This window comes from Oenanthe melanoleuca, chromosome 4, assembly GCF_029582105.1.
Source record: "Oenanthe melanoleuca isolate GR-GAL-2019-014 chromosome 4, OMel1.0, whole genome shotgun sequence".
Taxonomy (NCBI): domain Eukaryota; kingdom Metazoa; phylum Chordata; class Aves; order Passeriformes; family Muscicapidae; genus Oenanthe; species Oenanthe melanoleuca.
Window position 1 is genome coordinate 58,403,063 of NC_079337.1, and position 14,110 is coordinate 58,417,172.

Consider the following 14,110-nt stretch of genomic DNA (forward strand, 5'->3'; position numbering starts at 1 on the left):
ATCAGAGGTGGGGCTGCTCTGGATTGTCCCAAGCCCTGTAATTTTGTTTGCTACACAAGAAAGTCATAATCTGTAAAATGGTGACTTTCAGCCCTAGTGCCTGTTCAAGGAAGCTCTCAGTAATGCATCAGAGTTGTAAGTGGGTGCAGTAAATGTTGGTCTTTCTATATATTGCTGATTACTTCTCTGTTTAATCACAATGAGACGTGCAGTGATCAGGAAAATGTTGAAGAAAACCACAGCTTAATAATTTCCAAATCCTATTTTCATTACTTTTTGATTTAATGTGGTTCCTAACCACAGCATTCTTTGCTGCCTTCTTAACAGCTGCTCACATTTTGTGTGTTAACATGGTTATTTCCAACATCTGGCAGTAGAAGACTACTTCCAATTTATCATGACCTATTTTTATCTGTGGCTGACAGTGGTGGCTATGAGCCAAGAGGGTATTTTTAGAGCTCTAGCTTTTGACACCTCTGCCTCAAATATATTATCTTCTCTGCTTCTGTGCCACTTGGGAAGCAATAAATCCTTCTGTGTTTTAATTCTTCTTGGTTGTTTTGTTAGCTTTAAAACAAAAGAGCTCTCTGTAATTAACCTCAGGTCATGTTCTAGCATGCAGTATGATCTCAGTTTTAATTGTCTGTTTAACTGATGAGTATATAATGAAGGCATCTGTCTAATAATAGAACTGGAAGAGAGTCCTGGGTCCTTGCTTTTAGCCATTTTATTGGTTATTCCCTTTAGAACAAGCTGCTGAAAAATGATGGTTTCATTCAATTTAATTTAACACCGAGTCTTGTGTTAAGCACAGGCTGAAACATGCTAATTTAGGAGCAAGTATGGCACAACTAATTCAAAAGCCTTGCATATGTTCTGTGCTTTTAATGTCTCACCAATGCACTTGGCTTAGTCATAGTCCTACAAACGAGGATCCCTCTCTGCTTCTGTTGCACTCTTGACCCTGGTTTGGAGAGCTGGTAGAGTCACCTTGAGCCTGAACTCTCTCTTCCCAATCCATTGCAAAACCATGCAAGGAGTCACATCTTACTTACTCTACCTAGCACTAAGGTAGCTATTCTTAGAGACTTGGTATGATCTGGCTTGACCTGCACATTTTCTTTCAAGCCCTAGTCTGGCTTTCCTTCTTTCCTCCTTAGTATGCACGGAAGAAGATTATGGAGCAGGCATTCCTGGCCCCAGGACACCAAGCACCCCATGGCTGCCAGGATGTTGAGGTGTCCCAATGAATGTATTTGTAGAACAGCCCTGTTTGTGTGTCATGCTGTGACTGATGCTCTGTGCCTGATAATGGGGCTGTCAGAACAGCAACCACGTTGTGCATTAACCCTGTCTGAGCCCTGCACAGCCACCCCCCACTCCTGCCTCCCCTGGGTGGTTGCAATGAGGGCAGCTCTAAAGGGCTTTTTGTTATAATTGTTTTTACTAAGTACTCTTCTGTCAGTACTTTGTAAACAGGAAACTGCAAATACCACTGACAAACATATACACAGATCAAAAAACCGTGTAGCAATTTCTCTAACCAAGAGAAAGATGATCATGTGTCAATGTTTCTTGTTTTCTACATAATGTGAAATGCTGAGATGGGAGGAAGGATTTTTATCAACATTTAAATAAAATGGCTTTGGCTAAATTGCTGTGTTCTGGTGCTGCACGCTGGTCAATTTTGTTGGCTGAGAGAATGTGACAAAAATTAGTTCCTTGTCTTTTTTCCAGAGCACAGTCTGTTGGCAGGGCTTGGCAATGTCTTGTAGAGCCAAAGCTGCTCTTCCTAACCTTGTTTCAGGAAGTATTTAACTCCACAGAGGTGGAGGAGTACAAAAAGGGTAAGGCAGAGAGGCAACAAGTGCAGTAGCTGTGTTAGGTGTTATTAATGGACTTAGCCAGAGATCAGAGATATAACTGAACAACTTAAGGGTTTGAAATCGTATCAAGGAACTGGTCCTGACATGTACATTTGCTCTGAAATCTTGTCTATTCTCTTAGCTGCTGAAGTCCTTGTCTTGTCCTAAATTGAATGCCCAGCTCCACAAGCCAGGAGTGCTGCATCTGTAAGTTGCCAGGCCTAACATAATTGCAGTCCATGATTAGGGCTTCTGTCCTGTGGAAATAAATCATGAAAGCAAGTATTAGGTGTTGCTACCTCCTTTACTTTATAGTTTTTAACTCTGGAGGGAGATAAAAACATAAGCCTCTCTAACAAAGAAAATGGTCAGGTAGTAGGGTGGAAGACACTCCAAAAATGTAAATTTTTTCTTTCTCAGATAGAAAAACTCTGCTTTTCCAGTTTAGCAGCAGTACAATATTAAAAATTGTAATTTTGAGTTTCCTTTTAAACACAGACTAAGCTTAATCTAAACTGCAGATCTAATCTCAAAGAGGGGCTGCTATCGAGCAAGAAAGGAAATGGAAAGAGTTGTTACATCTAATTTAAACTGATTGCCTCTGGGTAGAAAGAGTTGCATTTGCTTTCTCACCCCACCTCCAGCTGTGCAGTGTGGTGGCAGAGTGTGTGAGTGGTGTTGGGGTGCTGAGCATGGGGACACCAGACAGGTACAGGTTGTTCTCAAGACACCATAACCAGTCTCTGGCACAGCAATGGCTGCCTTGGTTGACACATACCAAGCAGGACTTCTAGATGGGTATAAATACATTCAAAGGATAAATTTTGGCCAAAATAATGCAGTTCCACTATTTTTATTTCTGAGCACATTTTCTCAACACAGTTAAGCATCCTGTCTTCTAGGTAAGACTCTATTCGTGGTTGGATTCCCCTCTCCAAAACAAAGAATTCTCCCACTTCTGTGCAGGTCATTTTTTATTTTCCTATTGGTGAAAAGGAAAATAAGAGCTCTTCTCTTTTCCTGATAAGTGAAATCTGAAGTTAAATGATCTGTTACAAAAGCAGGCTCTAGCTCCATTCCCCCCCTCTGCTTGCAGTATTTCTGAGCCCAGAGTTTCCTGCTCAGTTAGCAGTGCCAGAACTGCTGGAAAAGCCCCACTCCTTATCAGTTGCACTACACTGTGATTGCTTTCAGGAAACTGAAAGCAGCCAGCTCTGTCAAATGTATGTGCCTGGGGAACTTCCACTCCATCAGCTTGCCTTGTAAATCTTCCTGGTGGCATCTATGGATATCACCTCACTTTACACACAATTCTGGGATAGTAGGTCAATCCTACTCATATCCCCAGTGTGCACATAAATTAAAATTTCAAAGTGAAAAAAAAAATTCTTAAAAAGGGGAATACATAGGCATTTCTTTGATGTGTTTCCTGCATGGACACTCAACATTAAACAACTTTGTCTTAGGGATTCCTTCCTCTCAGAATTTTTATTTTATACAATGCTTAATTCATGCTTAACAATGACAGCTTATTAGACCCACAATATTCCTCCCTTCATACAGTAGAACTTGAGAACTTTTGTAGAATTGGCTTGTTCATTTCTGGGTGTTGTACCTCTGTATAACGAATAGGAAGTTCCTTTAAAAGTTTACTCAGTTGCTTTAAGTGTCACAGAACAACCATTCTCCTTCATAGCTGTTTCTGACCCTTTCTGATTTTTCATCTTTTTCTTTTTCTCTTTGTTTTTCTTTTCCTTTCTCTTTTCTTCTTTTTCCCCTATTTTTTTTTTTTGACCATGCCATAGGCCAGCTTTTTACTATGCTGACCACAGCTCAGCAGGCTTGGCTGACAGCTGAGTAGGATTTTACACAGGTGTTAAAGTAGAGCAAAAGACACTTGGGCTGCTGGTGTGAGACTGGCTGAGGAATCATGGATTTAGAAACTACAGCACTTGTGTGGACAACATTCAGTTACCTTAGGGTGTGACCTCTTTTTCTGTCATTACAACTAAAAATAAAAAGGATTTTTTGAGGACCTAATATCAAGAACCTTAAAACTGAAGTATAAAAGAACCCTGCAAAGAATGGCATCCAGGAAATTATTCAAATGGGGAATAAAACTAGACAGAAGTGTTTACTCTGCAAATATTAATTTATTGGCTATAAATATATTCATTGATTTTACAGTCTAATGTGGCTATGTCTCATGCACTAATAAATGTGTTTGATTGAAGTCACTATGCAGTGCTGAAAGTGTGTGTCCCCTGGCACAGCTTTGCCAGATGAGAGTGTTATTCACTCCAACTCTCAGCTGAGGAAATCACACAGCCAGTTAGCTGGCCTTAATCTTATCTGCTTTACCTGCCTTTAAACTTCTGTGAAATGGTATGTGAAATTATGAAATATGTTTTAAAAATACATTTAAAGGATATTCTGAGAAGTAAATGATAATAAAACAATGAAAACTGGTCTGTCTCTAATTAACAGAACCTGTATAGTGTGCCACTGAATAGAACACTGTGCTTGTATGAACTCCTCTTCTGCCTGTGCCCCACCAGGGCCTCTTGTTACTTTTTTTACAATACAATGCAGTAATTGAATCATTTGCTCACTAGATGTAAATAAATTCACTGTGTATTGTGGAAATGAAATTACTTTTAAAAGCTGTTAACCAGACTTGCAGAAAATTTTGAGAAGCAGTGCAAAGTAAATGAAGTGTGTTGATACTTGAAGTTCAACAGACTATCCAGGACACTGGAAAATTCAGGGAGTTTGATAATTTTATCTCAATGTGGAAAATGAAATGTTTGTTTATTGTTCAGATGTTACTCTCTTGCTAAGAGAAAAATTAATTGCTTTTCATACTGCTGCCAAGAAACAAGAAAAATAACAAGTTCATATTTTCAGATTATGTTTTCTTCCTCCTGTGCTTCTTCCATCCAGATACATAACAGATTTGTGGAAATTGTCAAAAAGTCCTTCTCATGTTCTCAGCTTCCTGCACCTTTAAGAATAAGATGCAAGGGATGAAAAGCTCTGGTAGAAGTTTCAGCTATCCCATTTCAACTATTCATCTGGCTGTGACACAAATGGACCTTTACAATAGAACTATAAATCTATTTCTTCAGACTTTTCCAAAACAGACACTGCTTCAAAGAGCATGGAATAAAATTTATTCTCTAAGAGAATATCAGCACAGTCACACAAATCTCATGTAAGCCTGAATATCCAACCAAATGCCATAAAATTGGGCTACACCTGAATGGGGTTTGAAAATTATGTGTGTGACAGTCCACATTTGTACCACATATAGAATTGAAACTTTTGGTCCATGTTAGGAACAGCAAGACCTAATTCTGAATAAACACAGTAAATGCTCATCCAAACTGTTGCCTATACTATTCTTCAAATAAAGAAACCTGAAAGAAGCAAATAATGAATATTATTTACATTATAATTATAATACAAAATTTAAACAAGCCCACAGAAATGGCTTTTCTCAGTGGGGAGCTAGACAGATGGGTTGGCATCAAAACACTGCCAGCTCTCCTGTGTGGGCCTTCTATTTGTACTCTGTTTTGGTTTTGCAAACAACTGTAATAGTCTGTGCTGTGTGGATAAAGCTCCTATTTTTAATGACAAACAAATCATCAGAAAATATTTAAACAGCACAGAAAGTGTGAATAGAAAACTCTGAGCAGTACTGATGTGATGCACATACATGAATACAGATAAAATACACATTAAAAATAAAGAAACCCAACCAGGCAGCACTACCATGGTGACCTTTCCGTTAGTAGAAATTCAAGGCCTGTGGTTTATTCTGTGTTTTAGCACTTTTGCAGCCATATCATCAAAAACTGTGAGTCACCTACGTGTGCAGAGGAAATGTGTGAGAACGCCTCTCTGCCATGTTACAGGGCAGAGCTGTGGACACACTGACACATCCTGTTGACTGAGCTGATCTCCCTCTCTGCCCTTTTGGGAACACTTCTTTCCTTCTGTATAGCTAACACAGATGTTCATGACTCAAAGTCATAAAAATGCATGAAACAAACATTTTAATTTTTTTTCCTTTAGAGAGAGGAATTGATTTTTCTTTACTGGCCATATTTAATATTCATGTTACAGATACATGTCAGAAAAGGACAAAGAAAAGTCCCTGGCACTTGACACACCAATGACTGCACTGTGTATGTGTGTGCAAAGACCAGATCATGCTCATAGCTGCCAAGGGCCAGTTGTTTGCTCTATCCTTGTTTCCTCTTCTATAGAAACCCCACAGATTTCAACATGTACTTTAATTTAAAAATTTCAAACTTTACTTAAAATCCCTATCTCTATAACAAAAATCAGTTGCAACTATGTCATAAGGTTGAAGTCAGGAACAAATAATTCTCATGAACTGTTTGAATAAAGTATACAGCCTTAGGTGCTGCTGTGATATTTTGGGAAATGCAAAATCACTTGCTGGAAAATGTAAGACAGGAAATCATAGGGGCTTTGTTTCAGAATGGTTCTAGATTTCTACATACATGGGATATATAGTCTTGCTCTGAGATATTGTTGATGTTAGAGGACAGATTTTACCTGGGGAACAGGTGCCTATAAGCATTTGGGAGAAAGGAGTTTAATTGTTAAAGTTTTACTTCATTAAAAACCAATTTTTGCTAATTTGTCTATAGCATATTATGAGTGGAAAGTTATCTGTGAGCATCTTCAAAGATGCTCAAAGATATCCAAACTCAGGTTTAATTTTGGGAATCCATAGTCAGGGTCTTCTACAGAGAACACAGCACCCTGATGTCCATCAGCATTATTCATGCCCAATGCCCCAGTTTTAAGAGGTTCCTCCAAACAATTTGCTCAGAGTGTGTCCATCTGCATACCCTAGATGTCACCCACCTCAAATGAGCTCCTCCAGGTCCGGTGTAGGCACCTGGAGTTGACAGAGGTCAAGTTACCCTGTGTTTAGCCAGAAATCAGAACTTATTCAAAACTCAGCATGGCTGTAGCTGATTAGCTTCCACCAGCTGGGCTCCCACTGTCCTGGTGCCACCCAGCTCCCAGCACAGAGCTCAAACAGCTCTGCTCTGTGGAGTGTGAGTCCAGCCAGCTGGGTGTCTAATGATGGGGGACCTCCCTCTACAAGCAAATCACAAAGTTCATCAAAAGCCACAGAGGGACACAGGACTTGAGAGTGACCTTTTGCTTTCAGTACAAGTCATTTTATTGAAAAATTTGTGCTGCATAAAGTAAATAGCAAGTTATTTTACTGCAGATGAAGATGGATTTTGATACTGGCTGTTTGCTCAAGTATCAGATTTATTGCTTCAGATATCTCTGCCTGAGCAAGTTCTTTGTGGAGCAGCTCTGCAGGGCTCCCTTTGCTGGCCCTGGGCAGATGCAGGGCTCCCTTTGCTGGCTGTGGAGAGATGCTGGTTCATAAAACTCATTTGAGACATCTGCCATGGACTGAGCACAAGACCAGGAGGACTGTGTTAGCTGTCTGCATGGCAGATCTCCACTTTTGCCCCAGCAAATCCCACCCCAAGTGTGTGCTAGTGATTTCTGTGGTTGTTACAAGGTCCTTGGTGTGGCAGAGAGAGCAGTCCAAGTCTGCAGCCCCTCACAGTCCCTAACTGTGGAGGTGAGGGAGAGGTGAGATGCTTGTCTTCCTTCTGAGCAGGCTGATACTGCACCAAAACTGGGCTGCCACCCGTCTGGTCCCACAGGGATATCTGAAAGAACAAATCTTGAGCAAACAGCCAATAACCAAATCTGATTTTCGTTTGTTAGTCATGCTGTGTACCTTGAAGGAGAGGCTGGTTTCTACTGGTGAGCAACAGGTTGTGCCAGTCACACCAGGGCAAGAAATCTTTAGTTTGGAAAAGGTGTTGGCACAGAGGTGTGCACTCCAGATCGAGGTGTTTGTTAATGGATAACTGTCCCCTGGGTGTGCAGCCACTGACTGGAGGGGACAGAAGCATAAAGAGCCCCGGGAGCAGAGCAGGCTCCATCCTCCCAGAGAGCCCCGAGGCTGTGCTGCTCAAGACAAACCAGGCTCCAGAAGCAGCATGTCCCAGCTGGAAACTGCCATGGGGATGACCATTGCTGTCTTTGACCAGTATGCAAGGACTGATGGCAACAGGCAAACCCTCAGCAAAGCAGAGCTAAAGGCTCTGCTGGAAAAGGAGCTCCCCAACTTCCTCGCGGTAAGAGGACAGCACAGCAACGTTTCTGTGTAGGGGGTGGAAGAGCAGCCTGCAGAAACTGTCTTTAGGACATTTTTAGGGAAATTACATACAAAAATATGCAATGGTTTGTAGGAAAAGATGAAATTTAAAAAAGGTTTTGCACAAACTGTGTAAAGCTGGTTTTAATATGCAGGGCCATTCCCTGTTTGCTAAATTCATCACTTGAGTTATCAGGACAATGGCTTTGAAATAGATCAGCTTTCAACTTCAGAATTCACTTACTTCTGTTTATCCCTGGATTTATCACCTCACTTCATGTCACAACTTCTGTGAAGGTAGTTGTGCTGTCAGCAATAGAGGACCTTGATTATAGATGGGAATCTCTCTAAATATTTCTACATTTGCCTTCTCAAGGTATTTATACTACATACATTGAGGTATTTATACTACATCTTCAGTATGCTCATCAAAATGATGCATACACCAGCACAACAGATTTTTCTGTTGATCTGTTTCTTTTTTTCAAACAGAGCAAACTGTTTGGCATTTGTCTTTAATAGCAAAAGAACACCTGGATATATATTGCACAACATAAATTTGTATGTAATCATAAAATGCATTTCAGTAGGTATTCAAAGTGCTTATTATACTCTAGTAAAAGCTTTAGCTGCCAGGGAGACAATATAAATTCTTTTTAAAAATATGTTTCTCTTCACTAAAAATCCAGAAAACATATTTAAATACATTGTTCTTTCCACATTGGAGTAATGTTTCACTATTTGTACTGTTTTGTTGCTGCTCTTAATGCTAAAGTCTAGAATCAGATGCTTCTTGTGTGGCTCTCAGTATTTGTATCCAGCATAGTTTGGTTTTATAACAACTATTTCAGGGCAGCCAGGGCATTGATACAGTTCAGTGTCTTTCCATGCAAGCTGTAAGAATTCACCATATGAGATCCACGCCTGCTGGAGTTATGTCTCACAAATTTAAGAGGTGCAATATTCAGAATACGGACCTGGGTGGCTCAGAGGGGATGTATTCCAATGTTTCTGAGAAATCTGTGTAAGACAGGGGGGTGCTCATGACCCAACAGCATCACAGAAGGGTCCTGCTGAGCATGGAGCTGTGTGGCACCCACAGAACTTCCATTAAAGAGAAACTAAACCAACAACAAAACCACAACTCTACAGCAGCGTGGCAATACCCCAGGCACTCAACATTTGGTCTAAACAAGGCTGGGGAGCCACTGCAGTAGGCAGCTACCAAATGGGATGATGCTCAGAGGTCTGTCCTGACTCTCTTTGGGGGCCTGGCTCCACTTTTTCCAGTTCCCCACAGCTGCTCTTACTGGCTCTACCTATTTCCTACAACTGGTGAAAAAACTGGAATTTTCCAGGAAGATAATTAGCTAATTGTCCACTTATATTCCAGTCACCATCTCCCTTTCCTGCTTTACCTCTTCTAGGAAAAACAAACAGACAAACAAACAAACAGACAAACCAACAAACAGACAGACAGACAAACAAACGTATTTAATGCCAATATTTTAAATAAATTTAAAACAACAATGCTCCTTGTTCCTATCTTGCCAGACTGATAACTGCAGGAAAAGAACTGAGAACATAAGTCTGACTTAAAAAAATAGAGTTCTACCTGCATTTTCCTGCCATTTATATCTGTATTTTTTCATTTTCAATAAATTCTAGGGAAAAGTATTTTCTAATTACTCATGAATAGTTTTGGCCTTAGAATTGGTTATAGCTGACATAGATCACAACTGCCTGGAGAGGTCTTGAATCAATCAGGTATAAATACCACAGGACTGAAGGACTGGACTCAGTTAAAAAGATTTTCCAAAAGGTAATTCCCATTTTTGCATCTCAGAAGAAATTTTGATGCTACAACTAGCTCATATAGTTCCCTGAATAATTTGAAATATTCACTTAAAACTGAAGCAATGTAATTTGCAAAGTAAAAATTAATTAAACATTCCAGACATGTTCATCAGTCAAATACAAGGAAATGGTTCAAATTTTAGTGATTTTAAAATCTCTGCATTTAAAGTGAAGCATTAAATTAAAGAATGAGAAATTTTGTTAATTAGATCATGATCAAAAATTGCCATCAGATTTAAATTTAGGTAGTAATAGTAGACATATTGGTGGACCAATATAAATTGGTGGACATTTTCCAAAAGTTTATATCATTTCTTTCTAATATTAGATCTTTTCTCTTCTACAAAGTCACACATTTTCCAGATTTAACAGGTCTGTTCTGCCATCTCCTGTTTAATGTTAAAATTGCAGTTTCAAAAATCCCTGCAGATTAGCAGAGCCAAAAATCCCTCCTCCTGTAAAATGCTTTTCTTTTTAATGTATTTTGGGAAAAAAAAAAAAAAAAAAAAAAAAAAAAAAACAAAAAAAAACCACAACAAACAAACAAAAATCAACCAACCAACAAACAAACGAGCACTTTTTAATTTGATGATGCCTTGGTTAACATCAGCCTTGAGATGTAGTGGTTCACAGAACCCCAGAAGCACAGAACATGCTGAGTTGGAAGGGAGTCACAGAGATCATCGAGTCCAACCTCTGGCCCTGACCAGGACCCCAGGTCCCTTTCCACGGCTCTGCTCTCCAGCATCTCACTCCCCAGTATATCCATATATCCAGGATTGCCCCATCCCAGGTGCAGAATTCCAAACTTCCCCATGTACTGTTCATATGGTTGGTGATTGCTCAGCCCTCTCATGTGTTGAGGTGTCTCCACAGGGCTTCCCTGCCTTCAACAGAGTCAGCAGCTCTTCCCAGTTTTGTATCATCTCCAAACTTGCTCTGTATCCCTTCCAGTCCCATGTCCAAACCATTTATTAAGATGTTGAGGAGCCAACGTCTGATGTTCCCCCATTCTGATGTCTGATATCCCCCCATTCACAATAATCCCTCCATTCCTTTTCTGTCCCACCCATGAGCCATGTGTTACTCATTTGTTTATCCAGCTGTGTGCTGGACATTTTGTCCAAAAGGATCCTGTGAGAGACAGTATTGAAAGCTTTACTGGAATCAAAAAAGATCAACTGGCTTCCCTTGATCAACTAGGCAGGTTACTTTATCACAAAAGGAAGTCAGGTTTGATAAGCAGGGCTTTCCTCTCACCAGCCACTCTGGCTGTGACTGATGACAGTGTTCAGTCATTCCATCAGAATAATGGCAACTTCAAAGAATAATGACAATTTAGAGAAAGACCTGCTGTGTTAACTCAAGCTCAGCATCCTGCAGGCTTCAGGAAGCACCTTCCCAGCCACCAGCTCTGGGAGCAGCTTCTGCTGGGCCAGAAGGCCAGTGGCAGCACTCAAAGCACTTTTGAGGCTGTTTGCATATTTTCTGGGGTGGAAGTATTCAGTGAAGCTTAAATTTGACATTTGCCCCAGGAAAGCATCTTTTTGCAAACTGCAAACTGCCTGAGCTCCAGCTGAGCCCTTCCAGGGGAATGGGTGGGGAACTCATGGCATTTAGTTAATCTGGGTAGTGCTGTCAGGGCTTTGTGCTACACAGCTTTAATGGTGATAAAAGCTGGTTTAGATGTAGCAAACATGCCTCTCTGTGGCAGTGCATGACTGCAGCTCTCAGGTGTAATAAACCCAGGAGCACATGCTCTTGGTACTCACTGCTGCTGTACAGAGTGGGACCACACAGGACCTCACCAAGTGCCCAGAGCCCAGCCAAGGACCTTGTTCAGAGAAGTTGCTGCATTGGGGTTCTGCATCCCAACCTCAACCTCACCTCAACCTGCTCTTTCTCTTTTGCAGTCTGGGAAGGACAAGAATGCTATTGATAAAGTCTTCAAGAACCTGGATGAAAATGGAGATTCCCAAGTGGACTTCAAAGAATTTGTTATCTTTGTGGCAGCTCTGACTTGCTGCTGTCACAAATATTTTGAGCAGAATGCAGCCAAATAGTTGTCAAACTACTCACTTAGGCTGTCTTTGCATGTGCTCCATATGCTGGTGATATGGATCCCTTCACTCCTTCCATGTATTGCTGTGAAGTTTGCAAGCACACTGGACTGTAAAAATAAACCCTACTGAGCTCATTCCCTACCCTGAATGCTAATTTCTTCTCATTTGTGGAACAGCCTGGGTTTAACGACTCCCACTAACTCACACTGTGTAGTTTCTCCATTTCTCTGGTTTTAAAATTCTTTTCTTAGCTAAAAGGTTCAATATTCTTCCCAGTTCAGAAGCTGCACAAGAATAAAGGCTGCTGGATCCATGAATCAGCTGGAGGCTGTTTTTATACATCAGCATCTCTGGGATGCATCCCAAATCCATACATGTGCCACCACAGCTGTACAGGACAGGCTCACTCTGAGCCTGTTTGGTACCCTCAGCTGTGGGGTCGTTGTAGGGCTGCCTTGTAGCTTCTTTCTTGGTTAAAACAGCAAAACAACCCCAAACATCTTTTCTATTTTTTTTCAACAGGGAGGATTCTGTGCAGTTTTGTGTGCTAATGAGCCACTTCATCCAGATCACATAGATTTATTTTCTATGACACCATAAGACTTTTGTACCAATATATTGATGTTAGTTTAAAATAAATTTAATAGTGTGCCATAGTGTTTTTACCTAAAGCAAAAATGGCAGCAACTGTTGCTTCCTTACCTGAAAAATGTCTGTGTGGGGAAGTGGAAGGATTTGTTTTCAGAGTAGACAGACATAGACAGACATCAGCTGAGCTCTGCAAATAAAACCAAACTGCACACAGAATCAAATCTTTATTTTGAAGAATTTTGCTGGTAATCATCCCAATGCAAACTGCAAAAGCATTAAATTTTGTCTCTTTATCTACAGAGCAGTACTGTTCAGTGATATTCCTATGCTATGCCAGCTGCCAAATATTTCCCTGACCTACTGCATGTGCCAATGTGCTGTGTACGTAGAGGTGCCACAAGTTCCTCATGAAAGATCATGTACCACAGCAAAAGTGGGAACAGGAGCTCAGTTTCACTGTGTTTCCTGAATCTTTTACCCCATGGATTTTACCCATTCATAACCCCATACAAACATACACAGTTTAGGGGTATTCATCTTTTGGGGAGCTTGATGAGAAAATTTGGCCTTATTAGTTTATCTCAGCCTATCTTAACCATTGCAGGTTTTGTTTCATCTAGCTTGCTCTGGTGCTGGATAGCTGGAGGGGAATTACAACACATCCATTACACTTGCAGAAGAACCATTATCTGCCTTATTGACAACAGTAATATTTTTCTGCATTACCTGAGCAAAAAATCTACTCATAACCAAAATGTGAAAAAGTCTTCTCAACCCAAGGATCCCAAACCAGCCTTTTCTTCAGAGACTGCTCCATATTATTGACATTTTTTGAGATATCTTTACAGCTCTAATCCAGCATGGCTCTGCCCTGTGGCTGCTGAGCCACTTGTAAGGGCTGATTCCACTATCACATCCCTCACTATTTTGTCAAGGCTATAAAAGACCAAAATGCTCTGCTTGATGCAAAGCAAGCTAATTCTAAATACAGAGTCAAAATTTTCCTGTATTGCACTTTCATCTAGCTAGTGGTTTTCATCCTCAGACAAAGAAATCTTGGTGATACATATCATAAATTGATTGGTATATCATAATTTTTTTAACATGCATTTTTACTTTTACAAATTTAGCAATAATACCTAATGTTCTGCATTGCTTCAGAATATCCAGTTTCACTGAATTTCTTTGTTTTTTACCACTATGTGGCACTAAATGCAGCCTTTTTATTGCTCATTGAGCTCAAAAGTCCATGTATCATTATTGAGATAGAATGAAAAGAATCTGTGTTAAGATCAGGAAAAAAATCAGAAGTGTTCATAACATCATTTTATGTCAATAAAATGGCAATTTTATGTCTGGACAAATACCATAAGTCCAATCAAGGGCATTTTACTGATTGCAGTGGAAGCAGCAGGAGCTGAGGGCCAGGCAGAGGCTCCATCTCCTGAACTTTTGGAAGGGTTTAGCTGCACCAGCCCAATCTCACCCTTGTGAAAGGG

At 40.4% G+C, this 14,110-nt stretch overlaps 1 protein-coding gene across 1 annotated transcript; it reads left to right on the forward strand.

Moving 5' to 3' along the window:
* The first annotated feature begins 7,827 nt into the window (after positions 1-7,827).
* S100P (S100 calcium binding protein P) lies at positions 7,828-12,668 on the forward strand. The gene is made up of 2 exons (XM_056489860.1): positions 7,828-8,080; positions 11,871-12,668. The coding sequence occupies exons 1-2, from the start codon at positions 7,943-7,945 to the stop codon at positions 12,018-12,020; spliced, it is 288 nt and encodes a 95-aa protein (XP_056345835.1). The 5' UTR covers positions 7,828-7,942; the 3' UTR covers positions 12,021-12,668.
* Positions 12,669-14,110: the final 1,442 nt, after the last annotated feature.

What these genes read in the sequence shown, in the direction of transcription:
- S100P (XM_056489860.1), top strand. Translation starts at nt 7,943, where the DNA reads ATGTCCCAGCTGGAAACTGCCATGGGGATGACCATTGCTGTCTTTGAC. An exon ending in AGCTCCCCAACTTCCTCGCG is followed by an intron (nt 8,081 to 11,870) that starts GTAAGAGGACAG and finishes TCTCTTTTGCAG; the next exon opens with TCTGGGAAGGACAAGAATGC.